The sequence below is a fragment of the Oncorhynchus masou genome, chromosome 22, assembly GCF_036934945.1.
Source record: "Oncorhynchus masou masou isolate Uvic2021 chromosome 22, UVic_Omas_1.1, whole genome shotgun sequence".
NCBI classification, from domain to species: domain Eukaryota; kingdom Metazoa; phylum Chordata; class Actinopteri; order Salmoniformes; family Salmonidae; genus Oncorhynchus; species Oncorhynchus masou.
The window spans coordinates 8,049,638-8,075,663 of record NC_088233.1 but is presented as its reverse complement, the minus strand read 5'-3'; the positions used below and the strand labels follow the sequence as shown (position 1 = coordinate 8,075,663).

Here is a 26,026-nt window from a genome sequence, read left to right as displayed (position 1 = left end):
CCCAAAAAATATACATTTTAAAAGGTCCTTTACAATTTACAACCTATAAAAGGCTTTATATAGCATACATAAAGTGTCGCTAACCACTACAACTATGTAGCTTATCCCATATACTGTACTGAGTATGCTATCGATGCAACGCACTAAGCAAGTCATCACATCAATAATCTGCTATTTTCAACTGGAAGATTTATTAAAAACCTGATTGAGAAAGATCATGTTAAAAGAACGATGTCAAATTTGGGATGAAAGGTGAGAAAATCCTAAATGTACAAGGAGCATAGGCTATTAATTCACCATACCCAGTTCACCCCCTAAATAATACACAGTGTTTATAGTAGTATAGTGTTTGGCAGCAGTACACATTGATCTGTTGTGTGTACTGTTATTTACGGTGTGTGTTCACATATTTAATAGAAGGGGGGCTCTGTAGGGGAGGGGCTCGCTCTGGTCAAAAGTAGTGCACTATATAGGGAATAGGGTTCTATAGGGCCTTGGTCTAAAGTATTGCACTATATAGGGAATAGGGTTAAATAGGGACTTGGTCTAAAGTAGTGCACTATATAGGGAATAGGGTTATATAGGGCCTTGGTCTAAAGTAGTGCACTATGTAGGGAATATGGTTCTATAGGGCCTTGGTCTAAAATAGTGCACTATATAGGGAATAAGGATAAATAGGGCCTTGGTCTAAAGTAGTGCACTATATAGGGAATAGGGTTATATAGGGCCTTGGTCTAAAGTAGTGCACTATATAGGGAATAGGGTTATATAGGGCCTTGGTCTAAAGTAGTGCACTATATAGGGAATAGGGTTATATAGGGCTCTGTTCTAAAGTAGTGCACTATATAGGGAATAGGGTTATATAGGGCTCTGGTCTAAAGTAGTGCACTATATAGGGAATAGGGTTCTATAGGGCTCTGGTCTAAAGTAGTGCACTGTATAGGGAATAGGGTTCTATAGGGCTCTGGTCTAAAGTAGTGCACTATATAGGGAATAGGGTTCTATAGGGCTCTGGTCTAAAGTAGTGCACTATATAGGGAATAGGGTTCTATAGGGCTCTGGTCTAAAGTAGTGCACTATATAGGGAATAGGGTTCTATAGGGCTCTGGTCTAAAGTAGTGCACTATATAGGGAATAGGGTGCCATTTAGGATTGAGACTGTCAAAGTTAGGGCCATTATGGGCTACTCTGCCCGCTCCCTTAAAATCACCTCACAGTAAATGGTTCCTCCTTGTATGGCTTAGAGATCGTATACTGTGTGTGTGTGTGTGTGTGTGTGTGTGTGTGTGTGTGTGTGTGTGTGTGTGTGTGTGTGTGTGTGTGTGTGTGTGTGTGTGTGTGTGTGTGTGTGTGTGTGTGTGTGTGTGTGTGTGTGTGTGTGTGTGTGTGTGTGTGTGTGTGTGTGTGTGTGTGAGAGAGATCCTGTGTTACCATGTACTTGTTCGGTCATTATTGTAAAAGAGAATGTGTTCTCAATGACTTAACCTGGTTAAATGAAGGCAAACAAAAATGAACTTTTTGTGTCTATTGGAAAGGGGAGGGGTTACTGAAACGAGAATCAATAGTCAATAAGTGGTAACAGTATATTGTCTCCTGGTGATCTATGTGGTCAGTTTGTCTGGTAGTAAAGGAAGAATCCTGTCTTTGAGTTAGGTTGAGGAACTATGCCTTATAGTCATAGGACCTTATTTTCTTACACACTAGGCCTGTTTACAATTAACTGTACTAGAGAAACACTCATAAGACCTAAAGTACTAGACTTTTTCTGACTCCTCTCCTCCTCTCCTTTTAGTGTGTTCCAACTTCCTCTGAACCAAGCCATTGGTCAACAAAGACCCTGTAGTGTGTTCCAACGTCCTCTGAACCAAGCCATTGGTCAACAAAGACCCTGTAGTGTGTTCCAACTTCCTCTGAACCAAGCCATTGGTCAACAAAGACCCTGTAGTGTGTTCCAACTTCCTCTGAACCAAGCCATTGGTCAACAAAGACCCTGTAGTGTGTTCCAACGTCCTCTGAACCAAGCCATTGGTCAACAAAGACCCTGTAGTGTGTTCCAACTTCATCTGAACCAAGCCATTGGTCAACAAAGACCCTGTAGTGTGTTCCAACTTCCTCAGAACCAAGCCATTGGTCAACAAAGACCCTTTAGTGAGTTCCAACTTCCTCTGAACCAAGCCATTGGTCAACAAAGACCCTGTAGTGAGTTCCAACTTCCTCTGAACCAAGCCATTGGTCAAAAAGGCTGATTGTTCTGCCGATGTCATAGATCCTAGAGGGGCCTATATTAAAAGGGTGAGCTATACCGACTGTTTCAGTTTGTCAGTCAAACCAAAACCTACCTAGAGGGCTTGCGGTCGTGTGCTTACAGATTATAGGTGTGAGATGCAATGTGGAATCAATTAAAGAACATTAATAAAGAGGGAAAATGTAGATTTGTATGAAGCTGTTCAGTCTAATTTTTCCCTTCTCAATCCACATAGTAAAAATAGAACCATATTACTGAGATTTATCAGACCCAGAGAAAATACTTAAAATCCCCTCCCCCCCTAAACAAAACACATGAGTACAGGTGCATGTGATGTTTAAGTATAATTGCATTTTAGAAAATATTTCTTATATATAAATTGGCGGCAGTCTCTGCAGTCCGTTGTTTACACAATGGGTTTGAGGTCTTCACGACCAAGTCTCAATCCACTCTTGACGGTAGCAAAAAGAGTCTGTGTATTTCGTGAACTATTACACCAGTTTGTTACATCCAGTAGATGATCCTGTAGGTTATTGTAATAATGGAAAGTTACTCAAGAGGATGATTGACCGATGTTTCTGAACCTGACTTGTATTCTGTGTTTTTATATATAAAATGTGTAAAACACAAGTAAATATCTCCCACCCTGTGTTACATTTTCATTAGGCACAATGTCCCAAACTTCTACAGTGTTGTGTCTAAGTGAATGTGCTGGCAACAAAAAAAAATCAGTCAGCCTGTTTGTCAATAGGATAGGAAAAGTAATTTCATGTTCTGCCTCGGGATAACGGCTGCTTTATTTCATTCCCAAGAACCTTTGGTCCTTGCTATCTGGGATCCTTGGGACATCCCTACCCCATTTAAGTTTACATTTAAAACGGTTTAGGTAAGGGGTTAAGGTTAGGTAAGGGTTATGGTTAAGTTAGGGTAGGGGTTAGGGTTTAGCAATATCCCAAGGATCCCGAATAGCACTCGCCACGAGCCTTTGGGGCCCTCACTCTGGCCCAGCCTCTTCTGCAGGTTCAGACTCGTCCTGCGGGGGCGCTGGCCACTCCTCGTCTATTTCCTCCTCTGGCACCTCCCCTTCCTCTTCTGGCTCCTCCCCCTCCACTACATCCTCCCTGCTCCCTGGCTCCTCCTCCTCCTCGTGGATGGATAGGATTGGCTCAGCTACATTGTTTTGCTTGGGGGTTTCCTCTGCGATCACCTTCTTCCACATCTCGTGGTTGTCCATCAGGTGCTGGGTGATCTGACAGAACACTTTCCTCCTCTTCTTGGGAGCTGCTTTGCCTTTCTCTACAGAAGGGTTTGGAGAAAAAATATTTAATTGTTTTTTCATGCATTGATTCGGGCTAAATTTGGCACATTAATAATGAGCATTGTCCCTGTCAACTACACCAAGTAAAGTAAAGGAAACATTCTTACGCGATGCCTCTGAGCTAGTAGACCCATCTTCATCCTCTGTCGTATCCTCCTCTTCATCTTCCTCGTGCTCCTCCTCCTCGGGGTTAGGCTCCACCCAACGTCCGGGCATGAGTGCTGCGGAGTCGTATGAGTTACAGAGCGGTCCTACGATGTGGGTGATGAAGGACTCCTGGAGTTTAGCCAGCTGAGGAGCAGAGCGGTCCATGAAGGGGCTGATGGGAAGGCCTTGTCTGGACTCCTCGTCACCCTGTGGGAGAGGTGATGACACGTTCACTTTTTAGAATCAGAGGACTTTATTGGTTGCTAGAAGTTTTTTTTGGTGCTATACAGTCAAGAGATAAAAAAAAATAAAAATAAAACATTTAACATCTGTAGGCTGCATGCTGTATAGGTAGATCAAATGATGATAAATTATGATTACACACGACAAGGCATTCACTCACTGCTCTAGAATGTAGTGAAATGTGGGTACATTCAAGAGGGTGCAAATTTAATGTATCTAAATGTAGTTTGTCATTATGAATCACATACTATTAACAAATAGATTCTCTACAATATTATAACCTTAATATGCTTGTACGTAATTAAGAATTTTGCCCACAAACGTACCGAAATGTCTATTATGTGTAAATATTTTATGATTTGTAACTTAAATGCCATTTATGTAGTTATTTTGTTAGATAATTATCTCTATTGGCTTAAATCACGCTAGCTGTTCGTTCCAAAGAGATTCACGGGAATTTGTCGCGTAATGGAGACATCGTCTCCCTCCGAGGAATGTGTTCACCGTCAACCTCCCTGCACTTGTCGGGGCAGGCCTGCTCCCTCAGTGGCTAAAGCCAATGTGAGAAACATACCAAGAAAAGGTTGTGATAGAGTTGTTAGACAAATCACGGAAAGTGAAATTCAAAGCGTGATGTCATTTTAGTGGAATTTTCAACTGTTGTTGGTAAGTAATGCATGTGTTAGGTGTTAGGCTTCTGACATGACTTACTGCATCTGTAACCATATTGATTACAGTAACTGCTCAGCGAAAATTGTAACGGTTTTCTTGTGGTGAAGGAGTGGCGGACCAAAACGCAGCGTGGTTAAATTGATTCATGTTTAATAAAAAAAAAGATAACCACGGACACTACAAAACAATAAACGTGGAAAACCAAAAAAAAAAACATCCCTATCTGGTGCAAACACAGAGACAGGAACAATCACCCACAAAACCCAACACAAAACAGGCTACCTAAATATGGTTCCCAATCAGAGACAATGACTAACACCTGCCTCTGATTGAGAACCATATCAGGTCAAACATAGAAATACCCAAATCATAGAAAAACAAACATAGACTGCCCACCCCAACTCACGCCCTGACCATACTAAATAATGACAAAACAAAGGAAACAGTCAGAACGTGACAGAAAATATTACTTTTAAAAGTTAATATTAAGTTTACTCATACCCAAATAATGTTGACTTGTCCTATACTGGTATTTGTGGCCAAAGCATAAATTGTAGAAAAAACACTTTCAAAAGCCTACCTCGAACTTCTCAAACAGACCGTTTAAAAACAAATGCTTGCTATTTCCTCATAGAACATGTTGTCATCATCACCTTGAGGAGGATGGTCCGGCCAATCAGCGGTCTACTTGCGTGAATATTTTTAAATACCAGAATACGCCCATAGCATTCCAACACGGAAAAGCTGCTTCATAACATACTTAATTACCATTGGAAATACTAGGCAGTTACTTTAAATAAGAAGGTTCATTTGTTGTGGTCGCTGCTCTTGGTTCTATCTCTTCTATTTTAGGTGTTGAGAGTTGGTAACATTTGGAGGTGTTTCCGGGCTTTGGATCAATCAAAATCAACTTGAAACCTTTGTAATTTTTATCTCCAGATCCGTCGCATTTAATTCCTCTAACCCCTGTCAATCAAGGTCGCCATGGCAATTTAATGGTTGAAGACTCATAAATACACAAAACTGGAACAGATTGGGTGTGTTCTTTATTTAACTAGGCAAGTCAGTTATGAACAAATTCTTGTGTATAATGACGGCCTTCACCGGCCAACCCCGGACAAAGTCCAATTTGCGACTACATGTCAACTGCATGAACTTTATGAAAATCATGTGATCAAAGGTCATGCAGTTTTTGATGAAGTTGCCTTCAAGTCGCTGCAGCTGCTAATCACCGTCACCTATATTGTGGGAGGCACTTTTGTCAACCAATCATTAGGGTGTTTTGGTTTGACCCACGCGATTGTGGACAAAAACGTGACTGAAACAGGAATTTGTCACAATTATAAAGCTAAAGGGGATACAAATGAACGGTATATTTGAGACCTGTTTCTAACCAATCAAATGAAAGATATACTTGAGACCTGTCTCGAATCAATTAAATGAAAGGGATATTTGAGACCTTGTCTCTAACCAATCAAATGAAAGTTATATTTGAAACCTGTCTCTAACCAATTGATTGTACACATGTTAGCACGCTCTCCAGCAGGTATATCTCACTGGTCATCCCCAAAGCCAATTCTCCTTTGGCTGCCTTTTCTTCCAGTTTTCTGCTGCCAATGACTGGAGGAACTGCAAAAATCACTGAAGCTGGAGACTCTCCCTCACTAGCTTTAAGCACCAGCTGTCAGAGCAGCTCACAGATCACTGCACCTGTACACAGCCCATCTGTAAATAGCCCATCCAACTACCTCATCCCCATACCGTTCTTTATTTTATTTATTTTGCTCCTTTGCACCAAAGTATCTCTACTTGCACACTCATCATCTGCACATATATCACTCCGGTATTTATTTGTATTACTGTATTATTGACTGTATGTTTGTTTATTCCATGTCTAACTCTTTGTTGTTGTTTGTGTCGCACTGCTTTGCTTTATCTTGGCCAGGTTGCAGTTGTAAATGAGAACTTGTTCTCATTTAGCCTACCTGGTTAAATAAAGGTGAAATAAAGAATTTAAAAAACACAAAGCTGTAGCCACTAGCTAGCTTGTCAGTTGACGTTGGAAGTTAGCGCCGTTCTGCCCTCGGAGCAGTGTCAGAGTTCTATTGTCAGTTCTACTGTCACGCCCTGGCCATAGTTTACTTTGTATGTTCCTATGTTTTGATTGGTCAGGGTGTGATCTGAGTGGGCCTTCTATGTTGGATGTCTTGTTTGTCTATTTCTGTGTTTGGCCTGATATGGTTCTCAATCAGGGACAGGTGTTAGTCATTGTCTCTGATTGGGAACCATATTTAGGTTGCCTGGGTTTCACTGTGCGTTTGTGGGTGATTGTTCCTGTCTCTGTGTTTTGCACCAGATAGGGCTGTTTTCGGTTTTCGTACGTTTGTTATTTTGTTAGTTTAATCGTGTATAGTTTCCACCAAACGTGTTTGCTTATGTTTTTCTTTAAGCAATGGCTTTTTTTCTGCCACAGTTCCGTAAAGCCCGACTTTGTGTAGTGTACGCCTTAAAGTGGTGCTATGGACAGTTACACCAGTCTCCGCTGTGGAGCTTTGTGTAGTGTACGCCTTAAAGTGGTGCTATGGACAGTTACACCAGTCTCCGCTGTGGAGCTTTGTGTAGTGTACGCCTTAAAGTGGTGCTATGGACAGTTACACCAGTCTCCGCTGTGGAGCTTTGTGTAGTGTACGCCTTAAAGTGGTGCTATGGACAGTTACACCAGTCTCCGCTGTGGAGCTTTGTGTAGTGTACGCCTTAAAGTGGTGCTATGGACAGTTACACCAGTCTCCGCTGTGGAGCTTTGTGTAGTGTACGCCTTAAAGTGGTGCTATGGACAGTTACACCAGTCTCCGCTGTGGAGCTTTGTGTAGTGTACGCCTTAAAGTGGTGCTATGGACAGTTACACCAGTCTCCGCTGTGGAGCTTTGTGTAGTGTACGCCTTAAAGTGGTGCTATGGACAGTTACACCAGTCTCCGCTGTGGAGCTTTGTGTAGTGTACGCCTTAAAGTGGTGCTATGGACAGTTACACCAGTCTCCGCTGTGGAGCTTTGTGTAGTGTACGCCTTAAAGTGGTGCTATGGACAGTTACACCAGTCTCCGCTGTGGAGCTTTGTGTAGTGTACGCCTTAAAGTGGTGCTATGGACAGTTACACCAGTCTCCGCTGTGGAGCTTTGTGTAGTGTACGCCTTAAAGTGGTGCTATGGACAGTTACACCAGTCTCCGCTGTGGAGCTTTGTGTAGTGTACGCCTTAAAGTGGTGCTATGGACAGTTACACCAGTCTCCGCTGTGGAGCTTTGTGTAGTGTACGCCTTAAAGTGGTGCTATGGACAGTTACACCAGTCTCCGCTGTGGAGCTTTGTGTAGTGTACGCCTTAAAGTGGTGCTATGGACAGTTACACCAGTCTCCGCTGTGGAGCTTTGTGTAGTGTACGCCTTAAAGTGGTGCTATGGACAGTTACACCAGTCTCCGCTGTGGAGCTTTGTGTAGTGTACGCCTTAAAGTGGTGCTATGGACAGTTACACCAGTCTCCGCTGTGGAGCTTTGTGTAGTGTACGCCTTAAAGTGGTGCTATGGACAGTTACACCAATCTCCGCTGTGGAGCTTTGCAGCCCCTACAGGGTTATCTTTGGTCTCTTTGTTGCCTCTCTGATTAATGCCCTCCTTGCCTGGTCAGTGAGGTTTGGTGGGCGGCCCTCTCCTGGCAGGTTTGTTGTGGTGCCATATTCTTAAAATTGTGACTTCTGAAGGTAATTGTTTGCACAAGACATTATTTAGGGGCTTCATAGCAAAAGGGGTGAATACATATGAACAAACCACTTTTCCATTTTGTATTTATTTAAACAAGTGATTTTTTTCATTTCACTTTACCAATTTGGACTATTTTGTGTATGTCCATTCCATGAAATCCAAATAAAAATCAATTTAAATTACAGGTTGTAATGCAACAAAATAGGAAAAAAGGGGATGAATACTTTTGCAAGGCAAAGGATTCTTCGTCTGTCCCCATAGGAAAACAGACGAAGAATGGTTCCAGCTAGAACTCTTTTGGGTTCCATGTAGAACCCTTTCCACAGAGGGTTCAGCATGGAACCCAAAAGTGTTCTACCTGGAGCCAAAAAGGGTGATCCTTCTGAACCCTTCTAGAACTCTTCTTTCTAGGAGCGTAGTAGAACGGTATTGTGGTGCAGCGGTCTATGGCACTGCATCTCAGTGCCAAACACGTCACTACAGTCCCTGGTTTATATCTAGGCTGTAGCACATTCTGCCGTGATTGGGAGTCCTATAGGGCGGTGCACAATTGGCCCAGCGTTGGCCGGGGTAGTCTGTCATTGTAAATAAGAATTTGTTCTTCACTTACTTGCCAAGTTAAATAAAGGTAAATACTTTTTTTAAACTACTACAGTTTTTATTTTATTTAAATGTCTATTATTTTACATTATTCTACAGTCTATAGTGTCTGATAGCTTTGTAGCATGGGGCAGAAACTTTTCTTTTACAATACTATAGCTATCTCTTTGCAATATTATTTCTAATATTGAACATAACAGCTTTGCCTTTCACAGGAGTTTCATGTCAAATAAACCTTCCACTAGGACATGAAACCTTCCACTAGGACATGAAACCTTCCACTAGGACATGAAACCTTCCACTAGCACATGAAACCTTCCACTAGGACATGAAACCTTCCACTAGGACATGAAACCTTCCACTAGCACATGAAACCTTCCACTAGCCCATGAAACCTTCCACTAAGACATGAAACCTTCCACTAGCCCATGAAACCTTCCACTAAGACATGAAACCTTCCACTAGCCCATGAAACCTTCCACTAGCCCATGAAATCTTCCACTAGGACATGAAACCTTCCACTAGGACATGAAACCTTCCACTAGGACATGAAACTTCCACTAGTACATGAAACCTTCCACTAGCACATGAAACCTTCCACTAGGACATGAAACCTTCCACTAGGACATGAAACCTTCCACTCGCACATGAAACCTTCCACTAGGACATGAAACCTTCCACTAAGACATGAAACCTTCCACTAGGACATGAAACCTTCCACTAGGACATGAAACCTTCCACTAGCCCATGAAACCTTCCACTCGCACATGAAACCTTCCACTAGCACATGAAACCTTCCACTAGGACATGAAACCTTCCACTAGGACATGAAACCTTCCACTAGCACATGAAACCTTCCACTCGCACATGAAACCTTCCACTAGCACATGAAACCTTCCACTAGCACATGAAACCTTCCACTAGGACATGAAACCTTCCACTAGCACATGAAACCTTCCACTAGCACATGCAACCTTCCACTAGCACATGAAACCTTCCACTAGGACATGAAACCTTCCACTAGCCCATTAAACCATCCACTCGCACATGAAACCTTCCACTAGCACATGAAACCTTCCACTAGCACATGAAACCTTCCACTAGCACATGAAACCTTCCACTCGCACATGAAACCTTCCACTCGCACATGAAACCTTCCACTCGCACATGAAACCTTCCACTCGCAAATGAAACCTTCCACTCGCAAATGAAACCTTCCACTAGGACATGAAACCTTCCACTAGGACATGAAACCTTCCACTAGGACATGAAACCTTCCACTAGCCCATTAAACCTTCCACTCGCACATGAAACCTTCCACTAGCACATGAAACCTTCCACTAGCACATGAAACCTTCCACTAGCACATGAAACCTTCCACTAGCACATGAAACCTTCCACTAGCACATGAAACCTTCCACTAGCACATGAAACCTTCCACTAGGACATGAAACCTTCCACTAGCACATGAAACCTTCCACTAGCACATGAAACCTTCCACTAGCACATGAAACCTTCCAGAAGCACATGAGACCTTCCAGAAGCACATGAAACCTTCCACTAGCACATGAAACCTTCCACTAGGACATGAAACCTTCCACTAGGACATGAAACCTTCCAGTAGCACATGAAACCTTCCACTAGGACATGAAACCTTCCACTAGGACATGAAACCTTCCACTCGCACATGAAACCTTCCACAAGCACACGAAACCTTCCACTAGCACATGACACCTTCCACTAGGACAGGTAACCTTCCACTAGGACATGAAACCTTCCACTAGGACATGAAACCTTCCAGTCCCATGAATCTATTGTATGTGTTATTATCTTTCTTTTTTTCTGTTTTGCTGTTGGACTTGTGTGTAGGGGCTAGAGTGTAGGGGCTAGAGTGTAGGGGCTAGAGTGTAGGGGCTAGAGTGTAGGGGCTAGAATGTAGGGGCTAGAGTGTAGGGGCTAGAGTGTAGGGGCTAGAATGTAGGGGCTAGAGTGTAGGGACTAGAGTGCAGGGGCTAGAGTGTAGGGGCTAGAATGTAGGGGCTAGAGTGTAGGGACTATGGTGTAGGGACTAGGGTGTAGGGGCTAGAGTGTAGGGGCTAGAGTGTAGGGGCTAGAGTGTAGGGGCTAGAATGTAGGGGCTAGAGTGTAGGGACTAGAGTGCAGGGGCTAGAGTGTAGGGGCTAGAGTGTAGGGGCTAGAGTGTAGGGGCTAGAGTGTAGGGGCCAGGGTGTAGGGGCTAGAGTGTAGGGGCTAGAGTGCAGGGGCTAGAGTGCAGGGGCTAGAGTGCAGGGGCTAGAGTGCAGGGGCTAGAGTGCAGGGACTAGGGTGTAGGGGCTAGAGTGTAGGGGCTAGAGTGCAGGGGCTAGAGTGCAGGGACTAGGGTGCAGGGGCTAGAGTGCAGGGGCTAGAGTGTAGGGGCTAGGGTGTAGGGGCTAGAGTGTAGGGGCTAGAGTGTAGGGGCTAGAGTGTAGGGGCTAGAGTGTAGGGGCTAGGGTGTAGGGGCTAGGGTGTAGGGGCTAGAATGTAGGGGCTAGAGTGTAGGGGCTAGAGTGTAGGGGCTAGAGTATAGGGGCTAGAATGTAGGGGCTATAGTGTAGGGACTAGAGTGCAGGGGCTAGAGTGTAGGGGCTAGGGTGTAGGGGCTAGAGTGTAGGGGCTAGAGTGTAGCGGCTAGAGTGTAGGGGCTAGAGTGTAGGGGCTAGAGTGTAGGGGCTAGAGTGTAGGGGCTAGGGTGTAGGGGCTAGAGTGTAGGAGCTAGAGTGTAGGGGCTAAAGTGTAGGGGCTAGAGTGTAGGGGCTAGGGTGTAGGGACTAGGGTGTAGGGGCTAGAGTGTAGGGGCTAGAGTGTAGGGGCTAGAGTATAGGGGCGACAGTGTAGGGGCTAGAGTGTATGGGCTAGAGTGTAGGGGCTAGAGTGCAGGGGCTAGAGTGCAGGGGCTAGAGTGCAGGGGCTAGAGTGTAGGGGCTAGAGTGTAGGGGCTAGAGTGTAGGGGCTAGGGTGTAGGGGCTAGGGTGTAGGGGCTAGAGTGTAGGGGCTAGAGTGCAGGGGCTAGAGTGCAGGGGCTAGAGTGCAGGGGCTAGAGTGTAGGGGCTAGGGTGTAGGGGCTAGAGTGTAGGGGCTAGGGTGTAGGGGCTAGGGTGTAGGGGCTAGAGTGTAGGGGCTAGGGTGTAGGGGGTAGAGTGTAGGGGGTAGAGTGTAGGGGCTAGAGTGTAGGGGCTAGAGTGTAGGGGCTAGAGTGTAGCGGCTAGAGTGTAGGGGCTAGAGTGTAGGGGCTAGAGTGTAGGGGCTAGAGTGTAGGGGCTAGGGTGTAGGGGCTAGGGTGTAGGGGCTAGAGTGTAGGGGCTAGGGTGTAGGGGGTAGAGTGTAGGGGGTAGAGTGTAGGGGCTAGAGTGTAGGGGCTAGAGTGTAGGGGCAAGAGTGTAGGGGCTAGGGTGTAGGGGCTAGGGTGTAGGGGCTAGAGTGTAGGGGCTAGAGTGTAGGGGCTAGGGTGTAGGGGCTAGAGTGTAGGGGCTAGAGTGTAGCGGCTAGAGTGTAGGGGTTAGAGTGCAGGGGCTAGGGTGTAGGGGCTAGGGTGTAGGGGCTAGTGTTTGATTTGGATCTCACGTGTTCATAGAATTCATCGGCGATGCCCTTGGTCCACTGTATGTGCAGGTCCTTTTGTTTCAGTGTCTGTTTGTGTGTGTGTGAGATAGAGAGAGAATCTGACCTGTTCATAGAACTCATCGACGATGCCCTTGGTCCACTGTAGGTGCAGGTCCTTGTGTTTCAGTGGGCCGTTGATGTCAGCTAGCTTGATGCACATCTGACACACCAGCAGTCTGTCATTCTCATTGGACCAATCAATACCCCTCGTCACGTCATCACCTACCTATAGTAACAGACAGAGACAAAATATGTTCACCTATAAAAATGCTTTGTGAACTTATATAGTACATTAGGGCACTTACTATACAAAACCTTTCATCTATCACACATCTGAAAAAATATCTAGGTACGCGGTTCAATAACATAGTAAATCAGTTGTCAGGTAACCAAGAATGTAACATTTTAATTGGATTTCTGATTTAAGAATTCCGTAGCTTCAACATTCCGTATTTTAGGATTCACCCTTTAATCCTCTTTAATAATAATGATTGGACCTTTAGGTTGAATAATCATCTTCCTCAACGCCCTTTTCTTTTATTCAATGTATTCCTTATTTCTAGGTGGGCCCAGTGGTGACTCAGTGCTTGAATCCTACTATACTGGCTCTGACACTCGTCTGATGTAGGCCGAGTGGTGACTCAGTGCTTGAATCCTACTACACTGGCTCTGACACTCGTCTGATGTAGGCCCAGTGGTGACTCAGTGCTTGAATCCTACTATACTGGCTCTGACACTCGTCTGATGTAGGCCGAGTGGTGACTCAGTGCTTGAATCCTACTACACTGGCTCTGACACTCGTCTGATATAGGCCGAGTGGTGACTCAGTGCTTGAATCCTACTACACTGGCTCTGACACTCGTATGATGTAGGCCGAGTGGTGACTCAGTGCTTGAATCCTACTACACTGGCTCTGACACTCTTCTGATGTAGGCCCAGTGATGACTCAGTGCTTTCTGTGGTGGTGGTGGGGTACGTCACGGCCAAGTAATAAGGGTAGACTACGAATGCCATAGAATTACATTCGTAGTGCCCATCCAAGAAGGCTCAAGGTCATTGGCCACGGATAAGAGGACGTCACATCACCTTATATGTACAGTAGCTTTGATTGGAGTGATTCTGTCAACATCGTACTTTCAGAATCTTAGCTAGCAGTCATCATCATGAATCAATTCGATAATTTGATACTGTAGTTAAGAAAGTAATACTAAGTGTATGTTGTGTAGTAAGCTGTTAGTAGCCCATGTGCCTCACCCTAATAATTTGTTCTATTTTCAATTTCGCCAGGTGTAGCAGTGGTAAGGCGTTGGGACTGCTGTTATGTCGGCCCTAACAGTTTGTGGGCACCATTTGTCACCGTTATAGTGCAAGTCATATATTGTTTAGTGTTGCGTTGTGACTTTGCTGGCATGAATCCCACATGTTTTTTTTGTTTTGTTGCCCCAGCAAGATTTACATGCTGAAATTGCCACTCGGTAGGCCTAATGAGCGTTAGTGTAGGAGAACAGAGCCACGACACACAGACGCACACACACACACACACACACACACACACACACACACACACACACACACACACACACACACACACACACACACACACACACACACACACACACACACACATCCACATTGAGCTAAAGGTAGAGCTGCCACCTTGGTGGAACGGGACTCTAACTGCATAAGAAATCCCGCTATGCCCCCCGATGAACCATCAAACAGGCAAAGTGGCAATACAGGACAAAGCTTGAATCCTACTACACTGGCTCTGACACTCGTCTGATGTAGGAGTGTTTCCAAACTATTATGGACTACAAAAGGAAGCACAGCCGTGAGCTGCCTAGTGACACGAACCTACTAAACAAGCTAAATTACTTCTATACTCGCTTCGAGGCAAGCAACACTGAAGCATGCATGAGAGCACGAGCTGTTCCGGACGACTGTGTGACTAAGCTCTCCGTAGCCGATGTGAGTAAGACCTTTAAACAGGTTAACATTCACAAGGATCGAGGCTGTAATACCAATGTGTTTCAAGCGACCAACATAGTCCCTGTGTCCAAGAACACCAAGGTAACCTGCCTAAATGACTACTGACCCGTAGCACTCACGTCTGTAGTCATGAATTGCTTTGAAAGGCTGGTCATGGTTCAAATCACCAACAGTATCCCAGAATCCCTAGACCCACTCCAATATGCATAACGCCCCAACAGATCCACAGATGATGCAATCTCTATTGCACTCCACACAGCCCTTTCCCACCTGGACAAAAGGAACACCTACGTGAGAATGTTATTCAATGACCACAGCTCATTACTAAGTTAAGGACCCTGGGACTAAACACCGCCCTCTACAACTGGATCCTGGACTTCCTGACGGTCGCCCCCAGGTGATAAGAGTAGGTAACAACACATCTGCCACGCTGATCCTCAACATGGGGTCCCCATAGGGGTGCGTGCTTAGTCCCCTCCTGTACAACTTGTTCACCCACGACTGCATGGCCAAGCATGACTCCAACACCATCATTAGACAGTGTGGTGCCGGGACGACAACCTGTCCCTCAACGTGATCAAGACAAAGTAGATGATCGTGGACTATCGTGGACAATTCTCATCAACAGGGCTGTAGTGGAGCAGGTTGAGACCTTCTAGTTCCTTGGTATCCACATCATCAACAAACTGTCATGGTCCCCATCCATTCTCTGTTAATCATCTATTTATTTTTATTTTTACTCAACTAGGCAAGTCAGTTAAGAACAAATTCTTATTTTCAATGACAGCCTAGGAACAGAGGGTTAACTGCCTTGTTCAGGGGCAAAACAACAGTTTTACCTTGTTAGCTCGGGGATCTAGCAACCTTTCGGTTACTAGTCCAATAATCTAACCACTAGGCTACCTGCAGCCCCAATGGAAAAATCACTTTACCTCTACCTACATGTACATATTACCCCAATTATCTCGATCAACCTGTGCCCGCTGCAAATTGACTCTGTACCGGTACCCCCTGTATATATCCTCGTTATTTTCTTGTTGCTCTTTAAAAACCTCTTAAGGATCCGCAACTTTTTTCTGTTTTGGCCTAAAATGACCAAAAATGTGTGTGTGTGTGTATTTGTGTGTGTGTGTATACCACTAAAGCCAACAGAGCAGTGTTGTGTCTTTCACGCTGGCTCTGTTGTACCACAAAGCCTATCTCTCACACACACACACACACACACACACACACACACACACACACACACACACACACACAAGCCTCTTCTTCTTATGCTAATGCCATAACCCCTGCGCGTAGGAGCAGCTACATCAACAGCTAATTCAATGGGCCTTTTCAGAGAAAGCTTGATTTGGTTTCTAGGAATTGGAGGGGAAATGAGTACAAGGTGTGTGTGTGTGTGTGTGTGTGTGTGTGTGTGTGTGTGTGTGTGTGTGTGTGTGTGTGTGTGTGTAGGTGAGATAGGCTTTGTGGTACAACAGAGCCAGCGTGAAGGACACAACACTGCTCTGTTGGCTTTAGTGGTGCGCGCGCACACACACACACACACACACACACACACACACACACACACACACACACACACACACACACACACACTGAATGGGCGTAACACTGTTAGCGTTAGTGGATTGCCAGCAATCTGTTGTATAACTGGCAGTGCCTAACTGCCACCAGCTTCACTGCAGAACAGTGGAAAGGGTTCACTGCAGCACAGTGGAAAGGGTTCACTGCAGAACAGTGGAAAGGGTTCACTGCAGAACAGTGGAAAGGGTTCACTGCAGAACAGTGGAAAGGGTTCACTGCAGCACAGTGGAAAGGCTTCACTGCAGCACAGTGGAAAGGCTTCACTGCAGCACAGTGGAAAGGCTTCACTGCAGCACAGTGGAAAGGGTTCACTGCAGCACAGTGGAAAGGGTTCACTGCAGAACAGTGGAAGGGGTTCACTGCAGAACAGTGGAAAGGCTTCACTGCAGCACAGTGGAAAGGGTTCACTGCAGAACAGTGGAAGGGGTTCACTGCAGAACAGTGGAAAGGGTTCACTGCAGAACAGTGGAAAGGGTTCACTGCAGAACAGTGGAAAGGGTTCACTGCAGAACAGTGGAAAGGGTTCACTGCAGCACAGTGGAAAGGGTTCACTGCAGAACAGTGGAAGGGGTTCACTGCAGAACAGTGGAAAGGGTTCACTGCAGAACAGTGGAAAGGGTTCACTGCAGAACAGTGGAAAGGGTTCACTGCAGCACAGTGGAAAGGCTTCACTGCAGCACAGTGGAAAGGCTTCACTGCAGCACAGTGGAAAGGCTTCACTGCAGCACAGTGGAAAGGGTTCACTGCAGCACAGTGGAAAGGGTTCACTGCAGAACAGTGGAAGGGGTTCACTGCAGAACAGTGGAAAGGCTTCACTGCAGAACAGTGGAAAGGCTTCACTGCAGCACAGTGGAAAGGCTTCACTGCAGAACAGTGGAAAGGCTTCACTGCAGAACAGTGGGAAGGGTTCACTGCAGAACAGTGGGAAGGGTTCACTGCAGAACAGTGGAAAGGGTTCACTGCAGAACAGTGGAAAGGGTTCACTGCAGCACAGTGGAAAGGGTTCACTGCAGCACAGTGGAAAGGGTTCACTGCAGAACAGTGGAAAGGCTTCACTGCAGAACAGTGGAAAGGGTTCACTGCAGAACAGTGGAAAGGCTTCACTGCAGAACAGTGGAAAGGGTTCACTGCAGAACAGTGGAAAGGCTTCACTACAGCACAGTGGAAAGGGTTCACTGCAGAACAGTGGAAAGGGTTCACTGCAGCACAGTGGAAAGGGTTCACTGCAGCACAGTGGAAAGGGTTCACTGCAGCACAGTGGAAAGGGTTCACTGCAGAACAGTGGAAAGGCTTCACTACAGAACAGTGGAAAGGGTTCACTGCAGCACAGTGGAAAGGCTTCACTGCAGCACAGTGGAAAGGGTTCACTGCAGAACAGTGGAAAGGCTTAGTCCCGACCAATGGTAGCAGCATAATTCAGACTGCAAATCTGATTCCCTGAAAAGATGCGGGTTAGAGAATTCTATTCGTATTGGTTAGTTAACGAGAATATAATGAGGATATTTAAGGTCCAGAAATGTACTGGCACACATAATACTGTTCCTTAAAAGCCTTTTTTAAAAACAAATAATATCTAACTAATTTTCTAGAACACTTACGTTCGACTCTGCTATTGCGATAGTGTAACAGACCAATGTGGACAGAGAGTGAGCTGTAATGAGGGCGTGTGGATTATGCAGTGCAGAGGTGAGAGCACGACAAACCTGCACTACAAAAACCCAGGGGTTAGGCAGTAGAACTCTCCCATACAACATGCTACAATAGCTGAAGAGATCTTACACTCAAATGAAAAACACAGGTTTACTTACGGGTCTGTGACTTAAATTCATTGATTGATTCATTGTTTTTTTTACCTTGGCATTGAACTCTGCCAGGAAGTCAAAGTGTTTCTTGAGGTCAGTGGCAAGAATGGCCTCTATGACCAGGAAGCGAAAGCGTTTGAACTCCACGTGGTCCAGGTTGACGAGGAAGTTGTACTCCGGACGGGACATGAACAGATTCCAGGCAGAGGCGGCGTGGTGGTTCTCGAGCACCGACCTGTCGTTATACAACACTGCCTGGAGAGGGGAAGATAGGATGCGAGAGGATTAGTCCTGTTGTGGTCACCGGACACATTTAAACTGGTCAGAGATCTGCCAATACAGTTCCACAACACATAACAACAGCAATCCAAGTACGTTTCAATGTTGTACCACTATTTTCCTTATCCCTAAAATAAAATCTCTGCTCTCCCTGCAGACAACAGTTCAACATATGACTCTGACAATTTTTTTTTTTTGTTCACTTGAGCCGGAAGTGCTTTGACAGAGAAGTGGTGTACCTGTGGTGCACTTGTGGCCACCAGGAAGGCGTTAGTCCTGCCAGGGTGGTCGTAGTCATGCATGGCCGCTGCTACATAGAGAGCCATGAGCTCCAGGGCTGGGATGAGCCCCGACAGGCAACCATACCCATCCTCCGACACGCTGTAGGTCTTCGACACCAGGTAGCCCATGTGACTGTGTGTGATGCCACTGTCAGAGTCTGGCAGAGCCAAGGAGAAAGAGAGAGACAGAGGTAGAGGTAGAGGGAGATGGAGAGGGACAGGGAGAGGTAGAGGGAGATGGAGAGGGACAGGGAGAGGTAGAGGGAGATGGAGAGGGACAGGGAGAGGTAGAGGGAGATGGAGAGGGACAGGGAGAGGTAGAGGGAGATGGAGAGGGACAGAGGTAGAGGTAGAGGTAGAGGGAGATGGAGAGGGACAGGGAGAGGGTCAGGGAGAGGTAGATGGAGAGGGACAGGGAGAGGTAGAGGGAGATGGAGAGGGACAGGGAGAGGTAGAGGGAGATGGAGAGGGACAGGGAGAGGTAGAGGGAGATGGAGAGGGACAGGGAGAGGTAGAGGGAGATGGAGAGGGACAGAGGTAGAGGTAGAGGTAGAGGGAGATGGAGAGGGACAGGGAGAGGGTCAGGGAGAGGTAGATGGAGAGGGACAGGGAGAGGTAGAGGGAGATGGAGAGGGACAGGGAGAGGTAGAGGGAGATGGAGAGGGACAGGGAGAGGTAGAGGGAGATGGAGAGGGACAGGGAGAGGTAGAGGGAGATGGAGAGGGACAGGGAGAGGTAGAGGGAGATGGAGAGGGACAGGGAGAGGTAGAGGGAGATGGAGAGGGACAGGGAGAGGTAGAGGGAAATGGAGAGGGACAGGGAGAGGTAGAGGGAGATGGAGAGGGACAGGGAGAGGGAGAGGTAGAGGGAGATGGAGAGGGACAGGGAGAGGTAGAGGGAGATGGAGAGGGACAGGGAGAGGTAGAGGGAGATGGAGAGGGACAGGGAGAGGTAGAGGTAGAGGTAGAGGTAGAGGGAGAGGGAGAGGGAGAGGGAGAGGGAGAGGTAGCGGGAGAGGTAGAGGTAGAGGGAGATGGACAGGGAGAGGGAGAGGTAGAGGGAGAGGGAGATGGACAGGGAGAGGAGTGTAATAATGTCTACTACCATGTCTGATTCACACCATAGTTCCTACCTGAACCACACTGTACCGGCTCAGGTAGTTTCTTTTTACATTGTCCTTTCCAGCACTATGGTGGCTGAAATGTGCTGAAATGTACTAAACCGGGGTTTGGCTCAGTAGAGTGAAAAGTGTACCAGCAAGCACCCCTAAAGGCCCCAAACTCTCAACCTCTAAATCCACTTCTGCTTGGATCAAAGAGTTTGGGTCACTAAGCTTATAAATTAGGTTATGAAAATCTGGGGTTGGGGGAACTTTAATCTGGTTGCAATTTCATGCTCATGCATCGCTAAACTTCAAATAGTATTTGGTACTCAGAGACGGCATCCCAAATGGAACCCTTTTATAGTGCACTAGTTTTGTCTAAAAGTATTGCACTATAAAAGGGCATATGGTTCCATTTGGGATGCAGCCAGACGCTGAGCCCCCAGTCTGATCGGAACAGCTGAGAGCGTTGACGTGACTGTAACAAACATGTTGATCTTAATGAGACAACTTACAACACAGTAACTAGAGATGGTAGGTATAGGCTGAATTAAATAAAGGGCAACAGTTAATCTGATTGTTACAAATTCTATTAAGATTCTTAACATAGCAATCTATTATTAAATATACTTGACTCTTTAAGTATCTTCGGGTTTGTACAAAATCTAAATCTTTACTCAAGTTGACAACCATAACTAACATAATGATGTTATATTAAAAACACAGAGAAAACAAACAATTGGTTGTCTTCTAATAGAGTCAAAATTCAAGTTATCAATAAATAACGTTTCAATCTCCTGATGCCAAATCAAGCAAGAGCCATGATGATTCAATTAGACTGGCTTGTAATTCAAGTCACTTTTTAATTTTTTTCATTACATTTTTTTATTGAACCTTTTATTTAACTAGGTAAGTCAGTTCAACCCTGGTACCCACCTGAGTCGCTGGCAGAGAAATGGTCAGTGATGAAGCTGGGCAGACCTGGTACGGCCTGGGTAGTGAGGTACCAGACAGCATGGAGAACGTCTGTAGCGTGGATTCTGTTGTGATCTGGATTGATTTGCAAAAAAATAATAATAATTGGTACAATTCAATATATTTACCGAGACTAGAGAGCGTTAGGGAGAGAATATGAGACATCTCAGTAGTGATAACTTCCACTAGGCCACACTGTTTCTGTTTCTACTGTAGGGTGAAAAGGATATGGAGAGATTGTACAGTAAACTTGTGCTAATGGAGAGTTGAAAGAAAAATGGTGTAACATCGCCCTCTTGCGGAATACGGATGGTATGACACTTTTAACTCAACTTCAATATACTAAGGAAAAACAAACGTAAAACATTAAGGAACAGTTTCCCGGGCACAGATTAAGTCTAGTGCTGGACTAAAAATGTACTCTACTAGGCTTAATCTATGTCTGCAAAACAGAGTCATTAAGGTAAAACAGGTTCTTTACATGGTATGTCTCTGTAGCCATTCTCTAACGCATGGAAGTAGTTCATGAATTCGTGAACCGGGATCTTGAAGGTCTCAAATAGGCCTGTGTCTTCAAAAAGCCTGTGAGAGACCTGGAACGAACACAGAGAGTTAGAGAGCTCACAGAACCAATCACATTCTCACCCTTCAGACAGACTCTTTGATTGACACTGAAAGGTCTATGGGCTTATAGACAGCCTCAATCTCATAGATGTCTCAACACTTGCTTTAACTGTACAGATCACGACCTGTAGATTTCCCTGCACGCAACTCATAGGTTCGAGCCGGCAACCCACCAGTTACCTGCCCACATCTCTAACCTCGAGGCTACCGCTTCTGTCTCAAACAACCAATCAGATTCTCACCAGACAAACACAATTTGATTGACACAGTAACTGCCCAATGATAGATGGTTGACAATCAGCCTGTCTAATTGGTTGTTTCTCTCACTTGGCTGAGAAAGCTTCAATGGCTGAAGATGAACTATTCTAACCTGTCCTCACCTGGTTACAGCTCCCCTGACTAGACTGTACAGTACCTGTCCTCACCTGGTTACATCTCCCCTGACTAGACTGTACAGTACCTGTCCTCACCTGGTTACAGCTCCCCTGACTAGACTGTACAGTACCTGTCCTCACCTGGTTACATCTCCCCTGACTAGACTGTACAGTACCTGTCCTCACCTGGTTACATCTCCCCTGACTAGACTGTACAGTAACTGGTCTCACCTGGTTACATCTCACCTGACTAGACTGTACAATAACTGGTCTCACCTGGTTACAGCTCACCTGACTAGACTGTACAGTACCTGTCCTCACCTGGTTACATCTCCCCTGACTAGACTGTACAGTAACTGGTCTCACCTGGTTACATCTCACCTGACTAGACTGTACAATAACTGGTCTCACCTGGTTACAGCTCACCTGACTACACTGTACAGTACCTGTCCTCACCTGGTTACATCTCACCTGACTAGACTGTACAGTAACTGGTCTCACCTGGTTACATCTCACCTGACTAGACTGTACAATAACTGGTCTCACCTGGTTACAGCTCACCTGACTAGACTGGACAGTAGCTGGTCTCACCTGGTTAAATCTCATCTGACTCGACTGTACAGTACCTGTCCTCACCTGGTTACATCTCACCTGACTAGACTGTACAGTAACTGGTCTCACCTGGTTACATCTCACCTGACTAGACTGTACAATAACTGGTCTCACCTGGTTACAGCTCACCTGACTAGACTGGACAGTAGCTGGTCTCTCCTGGTTACATCTCATCTGACTCGACTGTACAGTAACTGTCCTCACCTGGTTACAGTTCAACTGACTAGACTGTACAGTACCTGTCCTCACCTGGTTACAGCTCACCTGACTAGACTGGACAGTAACTGGTCTCACCTGGTTACATCTCACCTGACTAGGCTGTAGAGTAGCTGGTCTCACCTGGTTACAGCTCAACTGACTAGACTGTACAGTAGCTGGTCTCACCTGGTTAAATCTCACCTGACTAGACTGTAAAGTAGCTGGTCTCACCTGGTTATATCTCACCTGACTAGACTGTACAGTAGCTGGTCTCACCTGGTTAAATCTCACCTGACTAGGCTGTACAGTAGCTGGTCTCACCTGGTTACATCTCACCTGACTAGACTGTACAGTAGCTGGTCTCACCTGGTTACATCTCACCTGACTAGGCTGTACAGTAACTGGTCTCACCTGGTTACAGCTCACCTGACTAGGCTGTACAGTAGCTGGCCTCACCTGGTTACATCTCACCTCACTAGGCTGTACAGTAACTGGCCTCACCTGGTTACATCTCACCTGACTAGGCTGTACAGTAACTGGCCTCACTGGTTACAGCTCACCTGACTAGACTGTACAGTAACTGGTCTCACCTGGTTACAGCTCACCTGACTAGACTGTACAGTACCTGTCCTCACCTGGTTACAGCTCACCTGACTAGACTGTACAGTAACTGGCCTCACCTGGTTACATCTCACCTGACTAGGCTGTACAGTAACTGGTCTCACCTGGTTACATCACACCTGACTAGACTCTACAGTAACTGTCCTCACCTGGTTACATCTCACCTGACTAGGCTGTACAGTAACTGGCCTCACCTGGTTACATCTTACCTGACTAGGCTGTACAGTAACTGGTCTCACCTGGTTACATCTCACCTGACTAGACTGTACAGTACCTGTCCTCACCTGGTTACAGCTCACCTGACTAGACTGTACAGTAACTGGCCTCACCTGGTTACATCTCACCTGACTAGGCTGTACAGTAACTGGTCTCACCTGGTTACATCACACCTGACTAGACTCTACAGTAACTGTCCTCACCTGGTTACATCTCACCTGACTAGGCTGTACAGTAACTGGTCTCACCTGGTTACATCTCACCTGACTAGACTGTACAGTAACTGGTCTCACCTGGTTACAGCTCACCTGACTAGACTGTACAGTAACTGGTCTCACCTGGTTACATCTCACCTGACTAGACTGTACAGTAGCTGGTCTCACCTGGTTACAGCTCACCTGACTAGGCTGTACAGTAGCTAGTCTCACCTGGTTACAGTTCACCTGACTAGGCTGTACAGTAGCTGGTCTCACCTGGTTACAGCTCACCTGACTAGGCTGTACATTAGCTGGTCTCACCTGGTTACAGCTCACCTGACTAGGCTGTACAGTAGCTAGTCTCACCTGGTTACAGTTCACCTGACTAGGCTGTACAGTAGCTGGTCTCACCTGGTTACAGCTCACCTGACTAGGCTGTACATTAGCTGGTCTCACCTGGTTACAGCTCACCTGACTAGGCTGTACAGTAGCTGGTCTCACCTGGTTACAGCTCACCTGACTAGGCTGTACATTAGCTAGTCTCACCTGGTTACAGCTCACCTGACTAGGCTGTACAGTAGCTAGTCTCACCTGGTTACAGTTCACCTGACTAGACTGTACAGTAGCAGGTCTCACCTGGCTGAGGATGCGGCCACATTTGCCCTGGGTCTTCTCCATCAAGCTGAAGATGGGGAAGTTCCATTGGTTGAGATGGCTCATTAGGGGCTCCAAGTCCTCCATCACTAATGGCTCCGGGGCCAGCTGGGGCTTTTCCTACAGAGGCCATAGACATGTTATAAGCCTTTATAATGTCTTTATGAACCTTTATATTGTCTTATTAAATATCAGAAAATGTTCTCTATCTCTACTTTAGGTCATCAACATGTCATAAGGTGGTCAGATATAGATGGCTGGTGGTGCCAATCTACTGTAGTACATACACATGTCATAAAGGGGTCAGATAAGGACGGCTGGTGGTGCCAATCTACTGTAGGACATACACATGTCATAAAGGGGTCAGATATAGACGGCGGGTGGTTCCAATCTACTGTAGGACATACACATGTCATAAAGGGGTCAGATATAGACAGCTGGTGGTGCCAATCTACTTTAGGTCATCAACATGTAATAAGGGGGTCAGATAAAGACAGCTGGTGGTGCCAATCTACTGTAGGACATACACATGTCATAAGGGGGTCAGATATAGACAGCTGGTGGTGCCAATCTACTTTAGGTCATCAACATGTCATAAGGGGGTCAGATAAAGACAGCTGGTGGTGCCAATCTACTGTAGGACATACACATGTCATAAGGGGGTCAGATATAGACGGCTGGTGGGGCCAATCTACATGCACTGAATGTTATGTTGTTAGTAAATTAACTTTTGTCTCCTGAGGTGGTTTTGCCTCTGACTGAGGAATCAGCCAATAATAACCCTCAAATCCAAATCTCGACAGTCAGCTCCACTGTATTCGATCATTATTCACCTGTAATCGTGTACTGAATTATACCTGGGACACAAGGTTGATGTAATTAATTATCAGGTGGAACAGAAAACCAGCAGTATTCCCGGACCTCGTAGGGTAAGGGTTGAATAGCCCTGGCCTAAAAGATTTAGACCGAGGAAGTGTGAAAACGAGAGCTACCTCTACGGTTGCTGTGGCTGTTTCTCACCTCTGCAGGTAGCATGATGAGGTTTTGGGGGGTGTTTATGCCCCCTTCTGCGTCCCCCTCCTCTGTCGGCGCTACGTCGCTGCTGTCGCTGTGGTTGGCCTCGTGGGTACTGTCGTAGTCTGACGATGCCACCACCTGATCCTCTGATTGGGGTACAGAGAAAGCGTTACCATAGAGATGGGACAACACCTCCAAAGCATTCAACACTGCTGCAAAACACATCACACCTCTCTGTTGTGAGACAGGATCAGCCTGGTATCAGATCTGCTTGTGTTGTCTTCCCAACTAACTCCTATGGTCATTGTCTCACCATGGAGACGGGATTCCCACAAAGCATTCAGCACTGCTGCAAAGAATCCAATATTGCTACAAAGCATTCAGCACTGCTTCAAAGCATTAAACACTGCTACAAAGCATTCATCACTGCTGCAAAGCCTTCAACCCTGCCGCAAAGCATTTAGCACTGCTGCAAAGCACACACACAAGTAATATCCACTCTGGGACAGGAGTATCCAATTCATACAATCATTGTCCTCTCTAGCACAGTTCCTGTGATGGACGCATAACCAGGCCAGAGCAGTACAATACAGCTTGGCTCAATGATGTGGAAGGAAAGGTACCACTGGGAGAGATGACAAGCTAAATGATAGAATAAGGTAAGCAAAACCAGGGGACAGAAGAGTCCACGAGTACAGTACAGCTCGGCTCAATAGTTGGAAAACGGTAGTGGTGTGGAAGGGGAAGGAAGCACTGGGAGAGATGAGAAGCTCAGGTAAAAGGATGGTTGTACCTGTCCGGTGTACCCTGTCCCCTTTGTCCATGGATCCCTCCCCATGGCTCAGCTTTATGTACGGTCTCCCACAGCTGTGGTAAA

At 46.0% G+C, this 26,026-nt stretch overlaps 1 protein-coding gene across 1 annotated transcript in view; it reads right to left on the bottom strand.

The window, feature by feature from the left end:
- Positions 1-1,013: 1,013 nt before the first annotated feature.
- The window catches only part of LOC135508953 (cGMP-inhibited 3',5'-cyclic phosphodiesterase 3A-like), a 247,376-nt gene continuing 222,363 nt past the window's right edge, over positions 1,014-26,026 (bottom strand). The window contains exons 6-15 of the mRNA XM_064929192.1: positions 25,943-26,016; positions 25,153-25,295; positions 24,115-24,252; positions 21,118-21,229; positions 20,598-20,711; positions 18,518-18,717; positions 18,051-18,254; positions 12,683-12,844; positions 3,671-3,917; positions 1,014-3,541 (exon numbers count right to left, since the gene is read on the bottom strand). Coding sequence (XP_064785264.1) covers positions 3,240-3,541; positions 3,671-3,917; positions 12,683-12,844; positions 18,051-18,254; positions 18,518-18,717; positions 20,598-20,711; positions 21,118-21,229; positions 24,115-24,252; positions 25,153-25,295; positions 25,943-26,016 — 1,696 coding nt within the window. The 3' untranslated portion in view covers positions 1,014-3,239. The remainder of the gene's footprint in view (positions 3,542-3,670; positions 3,918-12,682; positions 12,845-18,050; positions 18,255-18,517; positions 18,718-20,597; positions 20,712-21,117; positions 21,230-24,114; positions 24,253-25,152; positions 25,296-25,942; positions 26,017-26,026) is intronic.